The sequence below is a fragment of the Garra rufa genome, chromosome 2 (genome assembly GCF_049309525.1).
Source record: "Garra rufa chromosome 2, GarRuf1.0, whole genome shotgun sequence".
In the NCBI taxonomy this organism is placed as follows: domain Eukaryota; kingdom Metazoa; phylum Chordata; class Actinopteri; order Cypriniformes; family Cyprinidae; genus Garra; species Garra rufa.
Window position 1 is genome coordinate 19,850,065 of NC_133362.1, and position 22,248 is coordinate 19,872,312.

The 22,248-nt window shown below is 36.6% G+C and overlaps 1 protein-coding gene across 1 annotated transcript; it reads right to left on the reverse strand.

Annotated features, from left to right (window-relative positions):
- Positions 1-1,180: 1,180 nt before the first annotated feature.
- Positions 1,181-13,667, reverse strand: LOC141326222 (WW domain binding protein 1-like). The gene is made up of 4 exons (XM_073834943.1): positions 13,483-13,667; positions 7,647-7,749; positions 3,899-4,060; positions 1,181-2,736 (listed from the first exon to the last, which is right to left on the reverse strand). Exons 1-4 carry the CDS (start codon positions 13,630-13,632, stop codon positions 2,000-2,002), a joined length of 1,152 nt encoding a protein of 383 aa, XP_073691044.1. The 5' UTR covers positions 13,633-13,667; the 3' UTR covers positions 1,181-1,999.
- Between the last annotated feature and the right edge of the window lie 8,581 nt (positions 13,668-22,248).

Below are 22,248 nucleotides of genomic sequence, written 5' to 3' on the forward strand. Positions count from 1 at the left end.
TCACGAATTAAACACGTGTTGTTTATCACAGATTTTTCACGAGTAAACGTGTTTAACATATAAAATGCACATATTTTACGAGTTGTTGACATGTTAAAATTCACGTGCCTTCCAATGATAGATGTGAATTTGCATCCGCGCCATGCAAATGGCGCAAATTGGGTGACGCGATTGTTGTAAATGGAATTGCGGAAGGCCAAATGGTTCAAAAACACGTGAATTTTAACAGGTCAACAACCCATGAAATACATGTATTTAACACGCATTATATGAGATTTTCACGTGTTAATCGTGTTGTTTACCACTAATTTTTAAAAAAAAATTTTTTACAAGTAAACAACGTGTTTAACGCATGAAATACGCGTATTTTACGTGTTGTTGACATTAAAATTCATGTGTCTTCCATACATAGACGTGAATTCATGTCGCACGATGCAAATGGCACAAACTGGGTGACGTGACTGCTGCGACTGGATTTGCAGAATGCCAAATAGCTCAAAAACGTGAATTTTAACTTGTCAACAAGACATTAATTACATGTACTTAATCTTAATGCAAGATTTTCACACGGTAAGCACACGCTAACCACTGATTTTTGCACGAGTAAACAACGTTTAACGTATGAAATAAGCGCATTTTACATTGTGTTAAAATTCATGTGTCTTCCATAGACGTGAATTCACGGCACGTGATGCAAATGGCACGTATTGGGTGGCGGAATTGCTGCAACTGGATGTGCGGAAAGGTCAAATGGCTCAAAACGTGAATTTTAACACATCAACAATGTGTAAAATATGCAATTTTAACATGTAAAATATGCGTTGTTTACGAGTATTTGACGCACAGATTTTTCACGTTAACTGCACATTTAGCGTGGGAAATACGCATATAAAATGCATATTTTCCGTGTTAAACTTCACTTTTTTTTTTAACCATTTGGCCTTCCATAGACGTACGCCTCAACTATGTCTATTTCAACTCCAGCGTAAATTTAGCGTAATGCGTTATCACGCTAGCCAATCAACAAAGAGCTCACTGACACATCTAGGGGCCTGTTTCATAAAACAAGTTTACCAAATATGCCAGGTTTATTTCAGTTAGTCTAACTTATTGTCAGTTAATTTGGTTCAAAAATAAGTCTGGCTTATTTGGTAAACTCGTTTTAAGAAACAGGCCCCAGTTGTACTGGTAAATGTTGTTGTTCTTTTGTTTTTATTTGTGCAAATGATGCAAAACAAAATCCAGTAAATAACATGATGCACATATTTACTTTCGTGTTTGGTGTGCACATGATTGTTGTATAATGAATATACTTAATGTAAGCTTTTATTCACATATAAACACTGATTCTTGTGCATCATGTATGTTTCAGTTTTTGTTTACCATATTTAATGTGCTGTATGTATACGTATTTGTTTTAAAATCTTGAACTTTTTGAAGCATCAGTTTTTAAGTTTTGATCTCTTGGGTTTTATTAAAATCTCTTTTTTTGTTTTAACAATGAACAAAAGTCTTGTGCACTTGGAACGCCATGAGAGTGACTAAATAAAGACAGATCTTTCATTTTTGGGTGAACTGTCCCTTTAAATATTTCAAAATGATATTAAAGGTAAGAATTCTGGAGCAAAAGCCAGCACAAATCAATATCCCCTAACCTTGAGTGCCATCTTCATCTCAGTACGAGGCAATCAGCCCCCAAAAACCAACAAAAGTCACCCAGAGCTCGATAAGGCTATAAACCGAGGAGAATTTCCCCTGTGGCTTTGATCGTGACCTCTCTGTGAGGCAACAGACCTATTAATGTCTTTACTAGATTACCCTATTAATCCATAAAAAACCATGAGGTCTCACACATTAACGCCCTTTTAAAACTCTCTCTCACTCACACACACACAAAATATACACCCAAAGTGACATTGCTGACAGTACAAACTGATGTATCTCGAAAAGTAAAGGGAGACAGCAGTCTAAAGTAAGTCTATGCTGGAAACGTTTGTGCTCAACTCTGGGGGTCCATGTTGTTGGCGTGATGTGGACCGTCCTGTTCGTTGATGGTGTGCAGATGGAGGCAGACCGGAGGTCGCTGATGTTCTCTGTGCTCCAGAGGAACGTCAGAGGCAGCCAGGCCCTGTTCCTCATCCCCTGGACCAGGTGGAGGGCTACTGCCACGGGGGTTGCAGCTATCACAGAAGTCCTGCTCCTCAAGCCCCCCTCCATCCATGTGCCCCACAAGCTCTTTCATTTCCTCTTCTTCCTCTCCGTCCCCAGGCCCCTGGTTGCACACGCATACCTCAATCCCAGAGTCACCTGTGAAGCGCCGGTGGCGCCCTGGAGTCTTGTCTTTGCTGTCGGGAGAACAGTCTTCTACGGGTTCGGTCAGATCCTCGCCGGAACTGCCCTGTTTGACAGGACTGTGTGAGATAGCGCACGCCACCTGCTGGGGCTGCCCGTCCTCTTCTCGGCTGAGGTACTGTGGTTTGTGGGTGTTTCTGACAGGATGGTGTGTGGTGGGAGAATGTTGCTGCTCCACGCAGGGTCCCGGAGAACAGTTTTCAGGTGCAGATGGAACAACAGGGCTGGATTGCAGTGGAGGGCAGAGCTCATCTGGTTGTTCAGAGCACAGGGGGTCAGAGCTGGTGGACTGGCCTGGCTGAGAGGCACTGTACGGAGGCGGGGGCGTCGGAGGTCTGTTCTCGACTTCCTCATATGCGGGTAAGAGGTAGCCAGGCAAGAACCCTGGAGAAGGGAAAGAAGAAATGCATTTATTGACTGACCATGACTAAAATAGTATTTCCTCAATGAACAGATCTAATAGTTCTTCTTCCAAATTGTTAAAGAATTAGTTCACTTCCAGAATAAAAATTTCTTTCTTCAGTCGAAAAGAAATTAAGGTTTGAGGAAAATATTCCAGGATTTTTCTCCATAAAGTGGACTTCAATGGGGACCAAAGTGTTGAAGGTCAAAATTGCAGTTTCAATGCAGCTTCAAAGGGCTCTACATAATCCCAGCCGAGGAATAAGTGTCTTGTTTAGTAAAACGATCGGTCATTTTCTAAAATGCTTGTCTTGCACTAGCTTGACTTCACTTATTACATAGTCATGACCCAGTGATTACAAAGCGAACATAGGTAAAACAGCGATGACGGACGATTTTGAAGTTGGAGGCGAAAATGCGTTGAAGTTTTCCTAACCTACCTTTTCGAAACGGAGTATACAGACGAGGAAATAACCACGCATGACCTTTCTAATGTGATTACATAATGTGTTAAGTCATTGAAGCACATTGCAGAGCTAGTGCAAGACGAGCATTTGTGGTTAAAAATTATATAAAAATTATAGAGACTTTGAAGCTGCATTAAATGGACATTCAACCCGCTGATCCCCACTGAAGTCCACTATATGGAAAAAAATCCTGGAATGTTTTTCTCAAAAACCTTAATTTGTTTTCAACTGAAGAAAGACATGAACATCTTGGATGACATGGGGGTGAGTAAATTATCAAGACATTTTTATTCTGGAAGTGAACTAATCCTTTAATAACTTGATTCTGATATTATTGTTAGCTACTGTTTTGCACACTTACATTTTATCCAGCTTGTACAGCTTTTTTTTTTTAATTCAGTGAAAACATCCCAATCTAGCTCTGGCTACTATTCCACTTACATTATTGCATATTTCATAAAATATTTCATTGTACACTCTCAGAAAAATAGGTTATAGAACATTTTCTTAAAATGATTTTCATTGTACATAACTATTATCTTCTCAGTTATCCTATTTCTAGTGTATGGAATTGTCTGATCTAATCTCTGTGTCCAAAACTAAATTGCACATTGGGAGAGAAATTCACATTGTATTGATTAGAGGTAGAATGACAGCGGATTAAAGTGAGTACTGACTGAAATAGAAGGGTAGAGAGGTGTAGTTATGGGCTTCTCTGTAAGCGATGAGGTTGATCTCATGCTGTCGCTGCTGTTGTTGCAGTCTGTGTTTGGCTCGACGGTGGTGACACACACAGCAGCACCCCAGAATGATGATGAGAGTCAAGACCAACCAAAACCCTGATGAAAGAGCACACACATAACACAATACTGTTAATGAGTAAAGAGAACATCATGTCCAAACCAGGCACAGCACACCATAAATCACAACACAAGTTGTTGTCAACAGTGTTGCCTGACAAGACATTTTGTCAGTTGCTTGTTTTCTATTTTTATTGCATCTTGTCTTAAAAGCATTACCCAGAGTCAAATCTCACATTTTGATTGGCTAATGTTTTTGGAAGAAGTTTCTTATGCTCATGAAGGCTGCATTTATTTGTTTAAAAATACAGTAATAACAGCAATATAGTGAAACAGTATTACAATTTAAAAAAACTTTTATATTTTAATACATCTTAAAAGTGCAATTTAGTCCTGTGTTGGCTAAGCTGAATTTTCAGCATCATTACTTTAGTCTTCAGTGTCACATGATCCTTCAGAAATAAAAAAACTGCTATATTCTTGTAAAAACAGAAGGATAGAAAGTTCAAAAGAACAGCCGCATTGTAAATTTTGGGCATTCCTTAAGTAGGGAAGGGAGGCAGAAATAAAAAACAAAACAAAAAACAATGCCAATATTACAAAACATAACATTAAAAAGTTTATAAATCACTGGTTTTCCAAAGAAATATTGTCCAACAGTGATACCGGCAGGTAAAATTACAGCTGGATTCTGCATCTCTCTCACCTCCCCTGAGCCCATTGAATTTTAAAAGACCACCTAAAGTGTGTGGTGAGTTTGGTGGGGGGTAATTGATAATGAACAGAGAAAAGTCACGTAAGAGGGGACAATGCCTCCATCGCAATATAATTGGATATGACTGGTCATGTTTGGCTATGATTGGTTCATGCAAAAAAATGGTGCTAATGAAAAGACTAATTAAAAAAAGTGAGTAAACAACTCACACACTGAAATATAACCATTGTTACATCAAAATAAAACTTAAAATGGGATGAAAACATGATCTGTGAGGGTTTTTTGTGAGTAATCAGCTTGGTAAAATTTAAAGTAAATATCTGTGTCTGTGACCAATATTTACCAAGCTTTGATGACTGATGAGCCAAAAAATTCAAACATAGTTAAAAGATAACAATGAAAAAGAATAGCTGAATATAAGTTCACAAATAAAATACAGCTGAAGTCAAAAATGTACATACACCTTGCAGAATCTGCAAAATGTTAATTATTTTACCAAAATAAGAGGGAATGTTATCTTTTATTTAGTACTGACCTGAGTAAGATATTTAACATGAAAGATGTTAACATATAGTCCACAAGAGAAAATAAAAGTTGAATTTATAAAAATGACCCTGTTTACATACATTTGATTCTTAATACTGCGTTGTTACCTGAATGATCCACAGCTGTGTTTTTTTGTTTTGTTTAGTGATAGTTGTTCATGAATCCATTGTTTGTCCTGAACAGTTCAACTGCCCACTGTTCTTCAGAAAAGTTCTTCAGGTCCCACAAATTCTTTGGTTTTTCAGCCTTTTTGTGTATTTGAACCATTTCCAACAATGACTGTATGATTTTGAGATCCATCTTTTCACACCGAGGACAACTGAGGGACTCATATGCAACTATTACAGAAGGTTCAAATGCTCACTGATGCTTTAGAAGGAAACACGATGCATTAAGAGCCAGGGGTGTAAACTTTTGAACAAAATGAAGATACATTGTGTACATTTTTCTTATTTTGCCTAAATATTTTTTTTCATTTAGTATTGCCCTTTCAGAAGCTACAGAAGATACTTGCATGTTTCACAGAAGACAAAATAAGTTAAACTTACCCTGATCTTCAAATTTATGCATTCTGTTTTCTTCTGGAGCATCGGTGAGCGTTTGAACTCACTTTAATAGTTGCATATAAGTTCCTCAGTGTGAAAAGATAAAACTCAAAATCATACAGTCATTGTTGGAAGGGGTTCAAATAGACAAAAATTGCTGAAAAACCAAAGAATTTGTGGAATCTGAAGGATTTTTTTTTGAAGAACAGCAGGCAGTTTAACTGTTCAGGACAAAAACAGGGGACAAATGAACAACTATCTCTAAACAAAATAAAAACAGCTTTGGATCATCCAGGTAACAAATTATTAAGAATCAAGTGTATGTAAACTTTTCAACAGGGTCATTTCAACTATTATTTTCTCTTGTAGACTATATGTAAACGTCTTTTATGTGAAGTATCTTATTCAGGTCAGTACTAAATAAAAAATAACATGGATTTTGCATGATCCTTCTTATTTTGGTCAAATAATTTACATTTTGCAGATTCTGCAAGGCAAATGTAAACTTTTGACTTCAACTGTAAATTGTTACTGCCTTGAGTTATTATTTTGGAATTCATGTAAAATGCTTAAAAACACTGACTCCTCATTTCAGAACACTACCGCACGCCATTGTTGTAAATGTCTTTACTGTCACTTTTGACCAATTTAAAGCATGTGTGCTGAATGAAAGTAGTAATTTCTTTAAAACAACAACAACAACAACAACAAAAATCTATAAAACACTTCCAGATTGGTACAGAAATGTTTTCTCCCAAAACAACCTAACAATCTGGCACCAGCTTACAAGAAAAGAATGTACTGGACATTAGGGTGTGACGCTCCTCAGCCAACGGTAAGAGTAGTGCAATGTCATGTGAGATCCAAGTGTGTGAAACTTTCCCCCAAATAAAGCAGAGACCTTTTCTGGCAGACGGGTGGGGTGGTCCACTTTTCCTAATAGAGAAATTTAAGGCAGCTGTTTACAGGGCAGGTCCGATCCAGTTACACTGGATTTGTGTCTGTCCGGGTCGCATGTATTTGGCACGCTGCACAAAACCCAAAGCGCAGCCCCTTGACTCAGCAGACGATGTGCTGTAATTACCGTGGAGATGAGGTTAGTCCTCAGTTATTAAAATAGATGGTACACCAGAGGGAGAGGGGTAATTTGATAACACAGGAACACTGCCAACGGGCGTGAACAGGGCAGAACAACAACTAGATCAGGGCCAGCCAATGACATAAAAGTTAGAAGCAACACACACAAAACATACCTATAATTAAAACTTGAGAAAGATGTTTAAATAAGGACCAAAAAAAGATTATATCCATTGTCCTGTGAGGTCCAGGTCAAAATTACAGTTCCAGTAAGCTGCGTGATTGAACACCTAAATCCCATTACTATTTACGGAAGCAAAACAATTACAGTGACAAACATGAGCCATAACTTGGATGTCTTTTCCCAAGGCATGCCGCCTCCTGTCCAACCCATAGCTGGCATCAGAAGCATGGGCTGCTTACTGCAAACAACTCGAGAACAAAAGCAGGTGGCATGTTACACCCTAAATGCTATTACAATCGAATTTAAATGCTTATTCATTTCCAAGTTACATGTAATGTAATTTAAAAAAAGAAAAAAACTAGACAGACTGCCCTTTCCATCAGAGTTCACAGTGTCCTGGAACTGATAAGTGTGTCATACATAAACTGATATGCACTTGAAATAACTACACACATGTTCAAACCACATGAGGATGTTTCAAACACTATAGAAAACATACACACCATGGACTGACTTCATCCTACAGCATGTGTAGGCAGGAAGGACTCAGATACTTACACCACACCTCGTAGTAATAGCTGCAACACTGAGATTCCCCACAGCAGTAGCCTGAATCACAAAAGTAGCTCTGGTTGTTCACTCCTATACAAGGCAGCCGGCTCTGCAAAACCAAACAGAAAATATAAGCATATTTTCAGCACAGATTCTAGAAGAGCTGCGCACCAAATGGCGATAAATTAAAATGAAATTAAATTAAAAGTAGTAAAATTAAATTCATTTTCAATGCAATATATAGTCAAACACAAAGACACTATCTTCACATACAGGTGAAAATAAATGCACATTAATACAACTGATCTTTGAGAGAGTAGATTGTATCATACTCAGTGCACATCTAGTCACACTTGCAAATTAAATTACTACATATTAAAGCTGTTTCCTCTGCTCTCGTTTTACCTGTCTAAAGCCCAGGAGAAAAGGCATGATAGGCGTCTGATAGGAAAATCAACACAGCAGTTTTGTTACACACAGGGCTGTAAAGAGCAAGGGAGAGACAGAAGAGGAAGGTCGGGCACGGGCCACCCACCACCCACACATGGTACAGTGCGACAAGAACTGCCCCCTTTATTGGCCGGAGAGGCTCGATTTAAACGGACACATACATACACAGCCTCCCTCATGGCATTTCAGACTCAGCGAGGGCTGCCAGGGAATGCAAGTAAACAGGATGAACAGACAAGAGGTCTGTGCTTCTCTCACATACACACAGACATCAATGACAACTGCTGGCCTGACAGTTGTCTCGAGTGTTGTGGTAGATACAAAGGATAGTGAAACTGAAATCTTGCCTGGTGAACGATAGTCTTAACTTGACAGTAAAAATGCCATGGCTATTTATTCTTTTGAGATTATGAACAGTGATAACAAGCAGTGGAAAGTGAAAGATTGAGTGTGTGCAGTGCTGCAAATCAGCACAGGGTTGGACGTAGTGCCAAAATGTTCATAGAAGGAATGGGAACTGGTAGCAAACATGTGAGTTAAAGGTTAATTAAGGTTAATTATTAGACATTCCTGGACTTATAAAGTGCAACAGTAGGGTTCCGGAAAACAAAAATACCATTTATTTTCTAAATAACTTGTAAAAGACATTTTTAGTGCTAATTTGTGAAGCATTTAAGATGAACCAACCAGGAGGTTGGTAAGCGATGTTATATCAGATGGTTATTATCCAATTTTTGGATTAAAAAATTAAATCTGTAACCTTGGTGTTGGAAGCAATGTCTCTACTCCACACCAGTGTCAGAAATTAATGAGGGCTTGGGGCAAATGCTGCCAAAAGGAAAAAAAAAGCCCCATAATTTCAAGACAAAGAAGCAAATAATGCACCGGCACAATTAAACAACATTACGGGTGTCGCAATTGTCGCAATATAAAAGCGCTGAGCCTTATAACAAATCAAACGAGTTTCTGTTGAACTTAGGAATGCATTGGCCAATCAGAGGTGCTTAGATTACTCAGCGCTGAAAACCAGAGCTGTTGATGAGTGCACACTCACAAATTCCCTCATCATCAACAACACAGGGCAGATAGGATATAAATAAAAGATTTCGTAGCTTCAGTGATTACAACGGGAGTTTTTGCATAACTTGCACTAGACTTGACTAACATCATGGGCCGACATGTTTGTCTGTGAAGCCAGAATGTGACGTGCCCAAAACTAAACAAAAACGTTTCATATAGTGTTGGGCGATATGCTCAATTTTCATATCGTCCTATCGTCAGCCTGTGAGATCGCCGATACACGATACTATCGTGCTAATTTATTTAATAATATGTAAATATGTAATAAATTCCTTATTCATTTTGTAAAGGTAGTGCATGTGACTTGTGACACAGCTGTGCGTGTACAGAGCGCTGACGGTAGTTCTGTTAGAGAGGTTCAAGTTTACTTTCGGTTTCATTCTCTGCTATCTTCAGGGAGCGGTAAATGTGCGTGCGTGAATGTAAATTAATCTTTCTTTACCCGTCATATGGAGATAATGTTACCACTGTATGTCTGATAGTTGTCATCAGTTCATGTTGTAGTTCAGTTCATATAGAATGTGGAGAAGCGATGCGCGTGTAATTCACGTGCATATGTTTAGCGCCATTTTATCGCATCATAATTCTAGTTAACGCATACACAGATATTACTGAAATGAATGTTTATGTTTACTATACAGACGGATTCTCATATATCGTATTTAATTCAGCCTAAACCACATTTTACTACCTCTGTTATAATGACTGTCTACACTTAAGTCTACACTTAATCTATGTACACTGTATGATGAATAAATGTCTTACCCATTTTCACTGCACACATCTGCGGCGCAACGCAGCCACTGTATGCTTGTGTTTATACCGCGGCAAGTTTCTGAGGCATCCTAGAACCGACTCTCCACGCCGCATCGCTAAAGTTAGGTGCCTTTTTGACGCATAATAATAATAATCGTCAGCAACAGGCGATATCTCTGACTATTGTCGATACACGATACTATCGTCTATCGGCACAACCCTAGCTTCATATTTTCTATATTTATATTAATAATCATTATTACAATATGAAGAGCAATAATCAACAATAATGATTTTTGTCATACTATTGAAGCCATATGAGCTCCTGTTTTTTACATTTATAATTTATATACAGTTTTAAACAGTTTGTTATTGACAACCGTTTAAAATATTGATTAAAGTAATTAGGTAAATTTAAGCAATTGTCATTAAAGACAACATATGGTTTTTATTAAAAAAAAATAAGGCCCTCACAAATGTAAACTGCTGTTTATAAAAATGCATATTTCTTTTATTCATTAATTTCTATTCTTATTTATTAAACATCATGTTGTTCCTCTATGACTTTTTATTCTTCTGCTGAACATAGAAGATTTTTTGCTGAATGCTGGCCAACAAAACAGTCTTGGTGATAACTGACTTCCATTGTGTGGATAAAATAAAACACTGAGACATTCCTCAAGATATCTTCTTTTGTGTTTTACAGAAGACAGACAGGTTTAGCATGACATGAGGGTGGGTATATTGCTGAATTTTTCATTTTTGGACAAATTATCCCTTTAAGTACACAGTGTTTTGCCTTTGTGTGTGATCTACTAATTTACAGTAAAATCTATTACTTTTTTAAAAATCCTTATGTACAAAATGAATAGGAAAAACATTTGCACTTTACTGTGTTATTTCAAAAGAAAAACAAAAAGGTTTTATAATCTTTCCAAAAAATAAAACGTGCAAAATGCATTCGTAAATTTATTCTCTTTTAAAGTTGGATGCTGAATCTATGTTGGAAGTTAATATGCACAATACTCTTCAAAAGTTTGGCTCAGTGAGTTTATTTCTTTTTTTTTTTAAGGGATAGTACAACAAAAAATGAAAATTCTATCATTTACTCGCCCTTGTGTCGTTCCAAAACTGTAAGACCTTTGTTCATCTTCGGAACACAAATTAAGATATTTTTGATTGAATATGAGAATTTTCTGACCCTCCATAGACAGCAAGGGTCCTACTACGTTCAAGGTCCAGAAAGGTACCAAGAACATTGACAAAATAGTCCATGCGTCATCAGTGGTTCAAAAATAATTTTATGAAGCTACAAGAATACTATTTGTGCTCGGAAAAAAAAAGAACTAAAAGAACTAAACTAAATAACTAACTAAATAACAATTCTTCTCATTTTAGTTTTTTTTACGCAACAAACAGTATTCTCGTAGCTTCATAAAACTACTGTTGAACCACTGATGTCACATGGACTATTTTGTTGATGTTCTTGGTACCCTTCTGGACCTTGAACGTAGTAGGTCTATTGCTGTCTATGAAGGGTCAGAAAGCTCTGGAATTTCATCAAAAATATCTTAATTTGTGTTCTGAAGAAGAATAAAGGTCTTACGGTTTGGAATGACATGAGGGCAAGTGATTAATAACAGAATTTTCATTCTTGGATGAACTATCCCTTTAAATGAATTATTTAATATTTAGCACTGATGCAATAAACTGATAAAAAGTGACAGTAAAAATATTTGGAATATAACAGACTTCTATTTTAAATAAATGCAGTTCCTTTCAACTTGTATTTATCAGAGAAGAATTATGGGGAAATTTTTTTTACAGACTGTACAGACTTTGAGTGTAATTTCAAATCGGCTCCCGTGTGAAAAAAGGTTGTGATGTAGAGCTTTTCATTTTCCTCCCTTAAAAGCCTTTGACTTCAGAAATGCCACTTCATTGAAGTGCGAACGCCCTTCACAGGCACAAAGCATGTGTTTTCTGTAATGTTAGTCGATCAGAGATCAGCTTATCTTTTAGGCACCTACATTCCCTCAGAGATAACACCTGTGGAGAGCAAACAGCTCACTCCCTGCTTTTTTCATTCCCTGACCTTGATTTACCACCTGTCACAACAGAGAGAAGAGCATCTTCATACATACACGCCTCTCACAGTCAAGGCCAGAATAAAAGCACACAGTCAAAACAGCCTCTGCCCGTCATCAGGGAAATCTTTTAAATATGTGCTTTTTCTAGACAGCCAACATTAAAGTGTCAATCACAGTCTACTGTATAATTTGAACTGTCATTAAACAATCAGACTGCGGGACAATCACAACCTTAATACCAAAAAAACCTGGCGGTGACTGAAAAAACCTATTATACATCCTTACTTCAGTGGCAGCAGTAATAACAGACAGCCTTGTTAAATTGTTTACTCATCAGAAAGGGAAACATTAGGGGCGAGACAAAGCTTTATGAATCATTCATTTGGCTGTGTATTTACATGTAACCTCAGCAAGACTGAGTGGAACAAACCCTCCCTTAGAATTGTGTTCTGTTTACAGATACGAATTGTTGGAGGAGTTTGAATTAGTCTAAAATGAAACCTAAATGTAGAAAAACTTAATTTTTTTTTTTTACTTAAGGCATAGATATATACTTTGTACAATTTAATTTAATTCAAAAGCTGACTAATTAACACTTTAAAGTCATGATGCCTAATGCAGTGACACAGTTAGTCCATATATCATCGATCAGAGAAAGAACAGTCCAACCAAAAAGTATTCAGACACCAGATATAATTTTTTATATTTTTTACTTGTGGGTGCAGGATACCACAGTTCATTTATGTAAGTGAGGATAGCAAAATAAAGTAAACTGTGATATATTATACTCAAAAATTCTACAAAAAGTGGACTACATGACATCAAGATGAATTTGTTCCGACAAAGTTTAACTTGTCATATTTTATTACCATTTTCTAAACTATAGCAAATAAACTGATTAATTTGAAGGTGTCTGAAAACATTTTGGGTTTAACTGTAATTCAGTTGTAATTTTATCAATTTGAATTTGTTCTGACTCCGTTTAACTCGGAGTTCTTGTCATATTTTATTACCATTTTCGAAACTATAGCAAATAAACTGAAAATGTGAGAAATTTTGGTTTGACTCCTGTACATTGATTCCTGTACATTTACTTAGGATGACAACTTTAAAAGCCATATAATAAAGCTAAAACTGTTCAGATCAGCCCTCCATATTGTTGCCACTTGAGTTTACTAAAACTAAAATTTGGTTTAGAAAAGGATGACAATGCTCATTTATGAACCTTATAAAATATGTTTATGCCATTTCAGCCTTAAAGGTCTGAGCAAGCTTTGTTGTCACTGCTGTGAACACACACAGGCTGTGTTTCAAAACCTAAGGACGTGCCTAAGTAGACAGCATTTTGAGCACGATTAAACGCACCTAAGGTGCTTCAAAATGCTGTCTAAGTAGGCAGCTCACTAGGCTTTGAAACGCAGCCCACAGTCTACCGGCTAGGCTAACGATGCTAACAGGGTTTTTACCTCGGTCAGCGCTGCCTCCACTGTCACCGAACCGATCGGTCCAATAACCGCGTTACATACAAACAACCCCATTCCCAACTTTATATATCCAACCCCCCGCATTCCGTCCTTTCCCGTGGCTTTCGACACATCTGCGACACGGTAGGACATTCAGCTAGCCAGCGAGCTAGCTTCAGTTGCGTCTCTTTCTTCTTTCTTTCAACTCTCTCACAAACTCCGAAAGTCTCCGCAAGCCCCGCCCCCTGCCGCTACAGGTCCGTTCAAGCGAACACTTCCTGGTTTGTCAAACAAACGTAGCGACGATTGGACGATTTGTCTGTCGTTTAAACACAGCTAAAGCGACGGTAGGGCGTGACTTTGTTGTTCTTTACCAGCTGAGATCAAGAAATCAGCTGACATTGAATTTAAAGGGGCAGGAAATGACATATTTCCCTATCTAAAAAAAGGAAGCACGCCAAAGCAAGAAAGTATGCTAAAGATAGACGTACGGACGGAGTATTAATATGATCAATTATGTAAGTTTACTGACTGAAAATCTTTTCCTGGATGATACAATACAGTTATGTAAGTGGATAATATAAGTAGTCATGTAAGAAAATATAACTAAAGTAATTTGCCATGATGGGAAATACTGCAAACTGCAAATATCTGCCAAATAATGTCTTTCCTTATGTCACAAATCACATTTTCCTACGTTTGAGTATTTAAACTGGTAGGGGTGTAATTTAAAACAAAATGCTGGAATCAAGTACCAATGTTCTTCAGTATCTCAAGAATCTACTGTATAAAGTCAACTATGTTTGTTTAAAATAGTTTAAAATGGACATTTATGAATGAATCTGCTTCATCAGATGCCAGTCCACACAGACAGGGAATACATTTATAGTGCCTTTCAAACAAAATAACCAGATGAAAGCATTTTATTAGATGGGTTGTTGTGAAAATACTGGATTTGGACAGGCCTTGATGCCTTCTTACCTGTGAAGGCAGCATAGTTGAGGATTCGGATGCAGCCTGGGTATACGCTGTCATCGAGAAGTGACAACCGCTGATCCCAAGAAAATCAGTGTAATCTCTCGAGTAAACTTGTTTGTTTAGTGGTAAATGTTATTTTGACAGCCATAGCTAAGGGCTCTTACTTGCTTTATTCCTGGGACATATCTGTCCGACTCAGGACCGCGGCTTCTTAGGTGAGACCCTTTGAACCGAGGCAAGTTAAAAGGAACAAAAGCAAACAAATCACATTGTTCTTTGAGGAATTTTTCTTGTTCACTGCCTTTCATTTCTCTCTTTTTTAGGCACTTCTCTCATTCAGAAGAGTGAAGTCAATGGATCCTTACATCCCAGCTTGACAAGTTAGGAGGATACAAGCTAATCCCCTTAATCTGTCTATTCTCCCGTGCAGTGCCAAAGGGGGAGAGGTACCCAGCACAAGTAATCCTATAGAAAAAACAATAGGATTAGACCCTGGCTCTTGGAGTGACAATCAGATATCTACTGACTGATTTGCAAAGTAGGGTCGAGTTTCTTCAAATTAGCTTTTTTTCTCCCTCCTCTAGGGAAAAGGTGCCTTTCATTAACTGCTGGTGGGATTCCTTTAGGACAGATGCTGGAGGTCCGCATGAAAGGCATGTATTCTTCGCTTCCAGCACACAGGTCCTGGGCTTCTCCCACAGCAGAGGCTGAGAGGTGGGGACGCTCCATTGGCCTGGGCGACCACTCCACCCCTTTACCCTCTGTCAACCCCTTTATAATTCAAACTCTAATGCTTTCAAAAAGTGTTTGACAGATGGATCGGATTCCTCTGCTCACTGAGGATACATGTAGCAGATCAACAAGGCTAAATGAGGAGGACAATGCTGCCTGTTCTTTTCATTTGTATGCAGCTATGCAACATGTTATTTTTTTAACATTTAATGACACAAATGTCTTTCGGACAGTTGTTGCTTTTTGATATATTTTATGGTTGATACAATTAAAAACTTTGAAAATCAGTGTTTTAAAGACTGATATATACCACCATTTCAACCAAAACATGTTTCTACATACACTACCATTCAAAAGTTTGGGGTCAGTAAGACTTGTAATAGTCTTTAAAGAAGTCTCTTATGCTCATCAAGGCTGCATTTATTTGATTAAAAATACAGAAAAAAACAGTAATATTGCAAAATGTTTTTTTTATTTTAACATACTTTAAATAGAATTTATTCCTGTGATGAAAAGCTAAATTTTTATCAGCTGTTACTCCAGTCTTAAGTGTCACATGATCCTTCAAAAATCATTCTAATATGCTGATTTATTATTAGAATGTTGGATAATATCAACAGTTGTGCTGCCAAAAATTTTTTGGAACCTGTGATTTTTTTTTTCAGGATTCTTTCATGAATAACAAGTTTAAAAAGTACAGTGTTTATTCAAAATATAAATATTTTATAACAATGTAAATTATTTATTATTAACTTTTAATAAACTTTTAATTATTAACTTAATAAATCCTTGGTGAATAAAAGTATTAATTTCTAAAAAAAAAAAAAAAGAAACAATAAAAATTTACTGACCCTAAACTTTGAACGGTAGTGTATATAATGGAATGAAAAAATAAATATTATAGTAATATATAATTTATAATATAAAAAGTTATCAAAGAAATTGTATGAAATACAATTATCTATCTATATAATATTTTGATGTGAATAATAATTAAGATTTTTTTTATATTAACCTCTACATATTTATATTGTTTAATATATTAATTATATTAATTAATAATTATTATTCAAATATTGTCATTATTTAATAGTTCAGATGTCCATTTTTTCCAATACAAAATATATTTATCAAAGAATTGTTATAAAATGCAATTAGGAAAGCAATACATTTTTGATTATTTAATTTTTTCGTTTATTTTCAATATATATATATATATATATATATTTTTTTTTTAAATAGAGTCTCTTATGCTTATCAAGGCTGTGTTTATTTAATCTAATACTATTTTCTAATATTGTTTCCTATTTTAATATACCTTAAATATTATTTATTTCTGATGCCTTCTGTGATACTTTTTTCTTTGATGAATAAAAAGTTACAATAAAATCTTTTCTAATAATGTCTAATGAGTCATTTTATCCATTTAACACATCCTTGCTGAATAAAAGTATTAATTTCTTTAAAAAAGGGAACATTTATTAACCCCAAACTTTTCAATAGTAGTGTCTATTGTAACACAAAACTTTTTTTTTTTTACTTTTAATTTCTATTTTGAATAAACACTGTTCTTTTTTAAAACTTTTTATTTATCAAAGAATCCTGAAAAAAGTATCACAAAACAAAATAAAAAATAAAAATAAAGCAGCACAACAGTTTCCAACATTGATAATAAATCAGCATGTTAGAATAATTTCAGAAGGATCATGTGACACTGAAGACTGGAGTAACAATGCTAAAAATTCAGCTTTACTTCACAGGAATAAATTAAAATATCTTAAAAGTATATTAAAAATAGAAAATGTTATTTTAAACTGCAGTAACATATTACAAAATCATTTTTTTCTGTATTTTCCATCAAATAGATACAGCCTTGATGAACATAAGATTTAAAAAACATTAAAAATCAAACTGATTCCAAACTTTTGAACAGCAGTGTATATGTATGAGTGTGTGTGCATACTTATATATTTACTATATATATTTATATATTAAAATATATTTATTCAATTATTTATTACTCAAATATTATTTTATTTTATTGTTCAGATGCACATGCCTTAAGTGTGTCCAAATAAAATGCATTAGCTGTGTCTTGCTTGTGACCTTTAGATGGCACTATTGGTGTAAAATTACCCCAAAATCCTCTGTGATGTCTATGTGAGTTGAAGCCTATTCCTGGGTGTGTGATTAGCCACTGTGACACTTGATACTTAACCACAAGCTAATGCAGCTTGGGAAAGGCATTGTCCTGTAGGAAACAAGGGTCACCTGCACTGAAAAGGAAGTCCTTGATTCCATTTAAGTCCAGTGAACTTGGCCAAGCAAAACATAGTGTGACTCTTAACGTCATCTCACATTACTTTTCCAGTCCAGTCCGTAAATAAAGAGAACAGTTGTGGATTATTGGGCAAGTGAATAATGTGTGAAATTCACTTGGACCTGTGGTTTTGATGTGAAATAGTTATTCTCATACTAAAAGTCAAGACAACCCTGAGAAATGTGAATGGAGAGTGTGAAGATATAGAGATCTTGTTCATGTATCTCCAAAATATAAAACATGATCAGAGTTGAATGACTAAACATGCTATGACTCCACTAAAGTCTAAGGTAACATGACAGATACTGTTTCACCTGCTAAACACTTTGCTCTCACAGCCAAATAGCTTGGCTTCCCGCTATTCTTCCAACATCTGCCTGGAGAATCACGGTGTAATTGAGGCTTTAAAAAGGCATGCCAAAAAGCTCAGCAGATGCATCATTACAGTCTTCGGCCTGTCTTTTGAAAGCTTAATTTACGAAGCGGTCTTTGCTCAGGTCTCTTTCAGTGGTTTGCACTCTTTACTCTGAGCGCTGTTGAGAGGCTAGAGCATGTGTCCAGCATGGGAATAGATGCTGTACAAACAAACAAAACAACTGGAGCTATGAATTAAAACAAATTAGATCATAATGCTTTCAAAAATGTCATCAGCGGTTTCTCGTGAGTGCTTCTTGCCATCCAGATGTTTCTCCTGAGATCAAAGCAGGAATGTGCTCTGATGGTGTAAACATATTTGTTGTGTAATACTGCTAGATAATGTTGCAGGAAAGTAGACCTTTTGTCCCTAAATTGCCTGTATGATTTTACAGTGATTTGTGCAGGTGCAAAGCGTGTAAAGTGGTTTTAATCCCACGTCTTTGTAATCATTGCCTTTTTATACACCAGCATTTCTAAATCTGTGCTGCGTGCACAGGCAAGTGTAAAGATAAAGTGTAAATAATCACGTTACGCCAGACGTGACATTGGTTGGTCTGTGGACAATGTTTGTGTGTGTTCCTTTGTGTGCTGTAGGTTCCGAAAATGTAATCCTCAAATCCCCTTCCCATAAGGCGCCTCCAACCCCTCCTCACGTCCTCTGAATTCTGAAGGTCTTCATTACCTTTGTCAGAAACTCTGAGCTTGTGGCTCACCCACAGTTCCCCAAGGGGCTTTTGGTAATGACCTTGTTGCGAGCTAGCTAACTCAGATAGATAGATAGATAGATAGATAGATAGATAGATAGATAGATAGATAGATAGATAGATAGATAGATAGATAGATAGATAAACTGATTGAATGACAGACAGATAGAACGACAGACAGAATGACAGACAGACAGATAGAACGACAGACAGAATGACAGACAGACAGATAGAACGACAGACAGAATGACAGACAGACAGATAGAACGACAGACAGATACAGACAGACAGATTGAATGACAGACAGATACAGTAACAGACAGACAGATAAACTGATTGAATGACAGACAGACAGACAGACAGACAGACAGACAGACAGACAGATAGATAGAATGATAGACAGAATGACAGACAGATACTTAGACAGATTGAACAACAGACAGACAGATAGAATGACAGACAGACAGATAGAACGACAGACAGATACAGACAGACAGATTGAACGACAGATACAGTGGCAGATAGATAAACTGATTGAATGACAGACAGACAGACAGATAGATAGAATGACAGACAGAACGACAGACAGATTGAACGACAGACAGACAGATAGAATGACAGACAGACAGATAGAACGACAGACAGATACAGACAGACAGACAGATTGAACGACATACAGATACAGTGACAGACAGACAGATAGATAAACTGATTGAATGACAGACAGACAGATACATAGACAGATAGAATGACAGACGACAGAAAGAATGACAGACAGAACAGTTGACAGACAGACAGATAGATAGAATGACAGACAGAACGACAGACAGATACTTAAGACAGATTGAACGACAGACAGATAGAATGACAGAGACAGATAGAACGACAGACAGACAGATTGAATGACAGACAGATACAGTGACAGACAGACAGATAGATAAACTGATTGAATGACAGACAGACAGACAGACAGATAGATAGATAGAATGATAGACAGAACAACAGACAGACACTTAGACAGATTGAACAACAGACAGACAGATAGAATGACAGACAGATACAGACAGACAGATTTAATGACAGATACAGTGACAGACAGATAGATAAACTGATTGAATGACAGACAGACAGACAGACAGACAGATAGATAGATAGATAAATTGATTGAATGACAGACAGACAGACAGACAGATAGATAGATAGATAAACTGATTGAATGACAGACAGACAGACAGACAGACAGACAGACAGACAGACAGACAGACAGACAGACAGATAGATAGATAGAATGACAGACAGAACGACAGACAGCTACTTAGACAGATTGAACGACAGATTGAACGACAGACAGACAGATAGAATGACAGACAGACAGAACGACAGACAGATACAGACAGATTGAACGACAGACAGATACAGTGACAGACAGATAGATAAACTGATTGAATGACAGACAGACAGACAGACAGACAGACAGACAGACAGACAGATAGAATGACAGATGACAGAAAGAATGACAGACAGAACAGTTGACAGACAGACAGATAGAATGACAGACAGAACGACAGACAGATACTGAAACAGATTGAACAACAGACAGAAAGAATGACAGACAGACAGATAGATAGAATGACAGACAGATACTTAAGACAGATTGAATGACAGACAGATAGAATGACAGACAGATAGAACGACAGACAGATACAGACAGATTGAATGACAGACAGATACAGTGACAGACAGACAGATAGATAAACTGATTGAATGACAGACAGACAGACAGACAGATAGAATGATAGACAGAACGACAGACAGATACTTAGACAGATTGAACAACAGACAGATAGAATGACAGACAGACAGATAGAACGACAGACAGATACAGACAGACAGATTGAACGACAGATACAGTGACAGACAGATAGATAAACTGATTGAATGACAGACAGACAGACAGACAGACAGATAGACAGACAGATAGACAGACAGACAGACAGACAGACAGACAGACAGACAGACAGACAGACAGACAGACAGACAGACAGACAGATAGAATGACAGACGACAGAAAGAATGACAGACAGAACAGTTGACAGACAGACATAGATAGAATGACAGACAGAACGACAGACAGATACTTAGACAGATTGAACAACAGACAGACAGATAGATAGATACAGACAGACAGACAGACAAATTGAACAACAGACAACAGATAGATAGAATGACAGACAGATGACAGACAGACAAAAAACTGATTGAACAACAGACAGACAGATAGAATGACAGACGACAGAATGACAGACAGATAGAATGACAGACGACAGAAAGATTGAGAGACAGACAGAATGACAGACAGACAGATAGAACAACAGACAAATACTTAGACAGACAGACAAACAGACAGATAGGTAAATACAGACAGACAGACAGACAGATTGAACGACAGACAGATAGATAGAATGACAGATGACAGACAGACATAAACTGACTGAACGACTGACAGACAGGCCGATGGATGACAGACAACAGAAAGAATGACAGACAGACAGACAGATAGATAGAATGACAGACATATACTTAGACGATAGATAGATAGATAGATAGATAGATAGATAGATAGATAGATAGATAGATAGATAGATAGATAGATAGATAGATAGATAGGAAGAAGGAAATAAAACTAGAATCAGTCATATAGTAAATATTGTATTGTGGCAATTATCTAATTTTACACGCTTTTACAGAAGCCACTGTAAAATTGTAAAATTGTGTAAAATTCACTGCCTTCATTTTAGGAATATCCACAATGTCATCCTCAATATGAGTGAGTGCCCATTTACTGCTGAGCTCCAAACCTGCGGATTATTATTTATTAAACTGACCACGTCTTTGAGTCCCGGGAGGCCATATTTCCTGCATGATTGTACAATATCTGCACGGAGGTGTAGGCATTCCTTTTATCCTCCGTGACAAAATCAGCTAATGGATTGTCCCACATTGCATATGATCTAATTTATTCCGTGATTGACCATAAATCCCATCAAACCCAACATGAGCCCCAGCTTTTAAGAACCACATTGAGGAACAACTGTGCTGTGCATTGTCAGGGATTGTTGAGCATTTCTTAGTAGTTTATAAACAAAGTATTTGTTAGATTAAATATTCCTATGATGATGTTAGTTTGCACAGAAATTAAAATTCTGTCATAATTTTTTCATGCTGAATATATGTTCTTCATACAAGTTATGACTTTAGAAGATTTGGAATATAACACAAGTCGCATTGACCACTTTCATGATTCTTTTGCAATGCTTTTTATATCTTTTTGAAGTCCTCATTCATTATAATGAAGGTGAAGATATGGGTGAAGAAATTATGGCAAAAATCTTCATTATTGGGAAACTAATCCACTAAATCCTTTAATACTGTTTATATATATATATATATATATATATATATATATATATATATATATATATATATATATATATATATTTTGCCTTATGGAGTTGCATCAAGCATGTGTATGACACATTCTGTTTGTTTTTCTTTGACATCCAGATGTTTTTAGGATAACATGGCTGTATCCCTAGTTATCACAGAAGAATCCGAAGG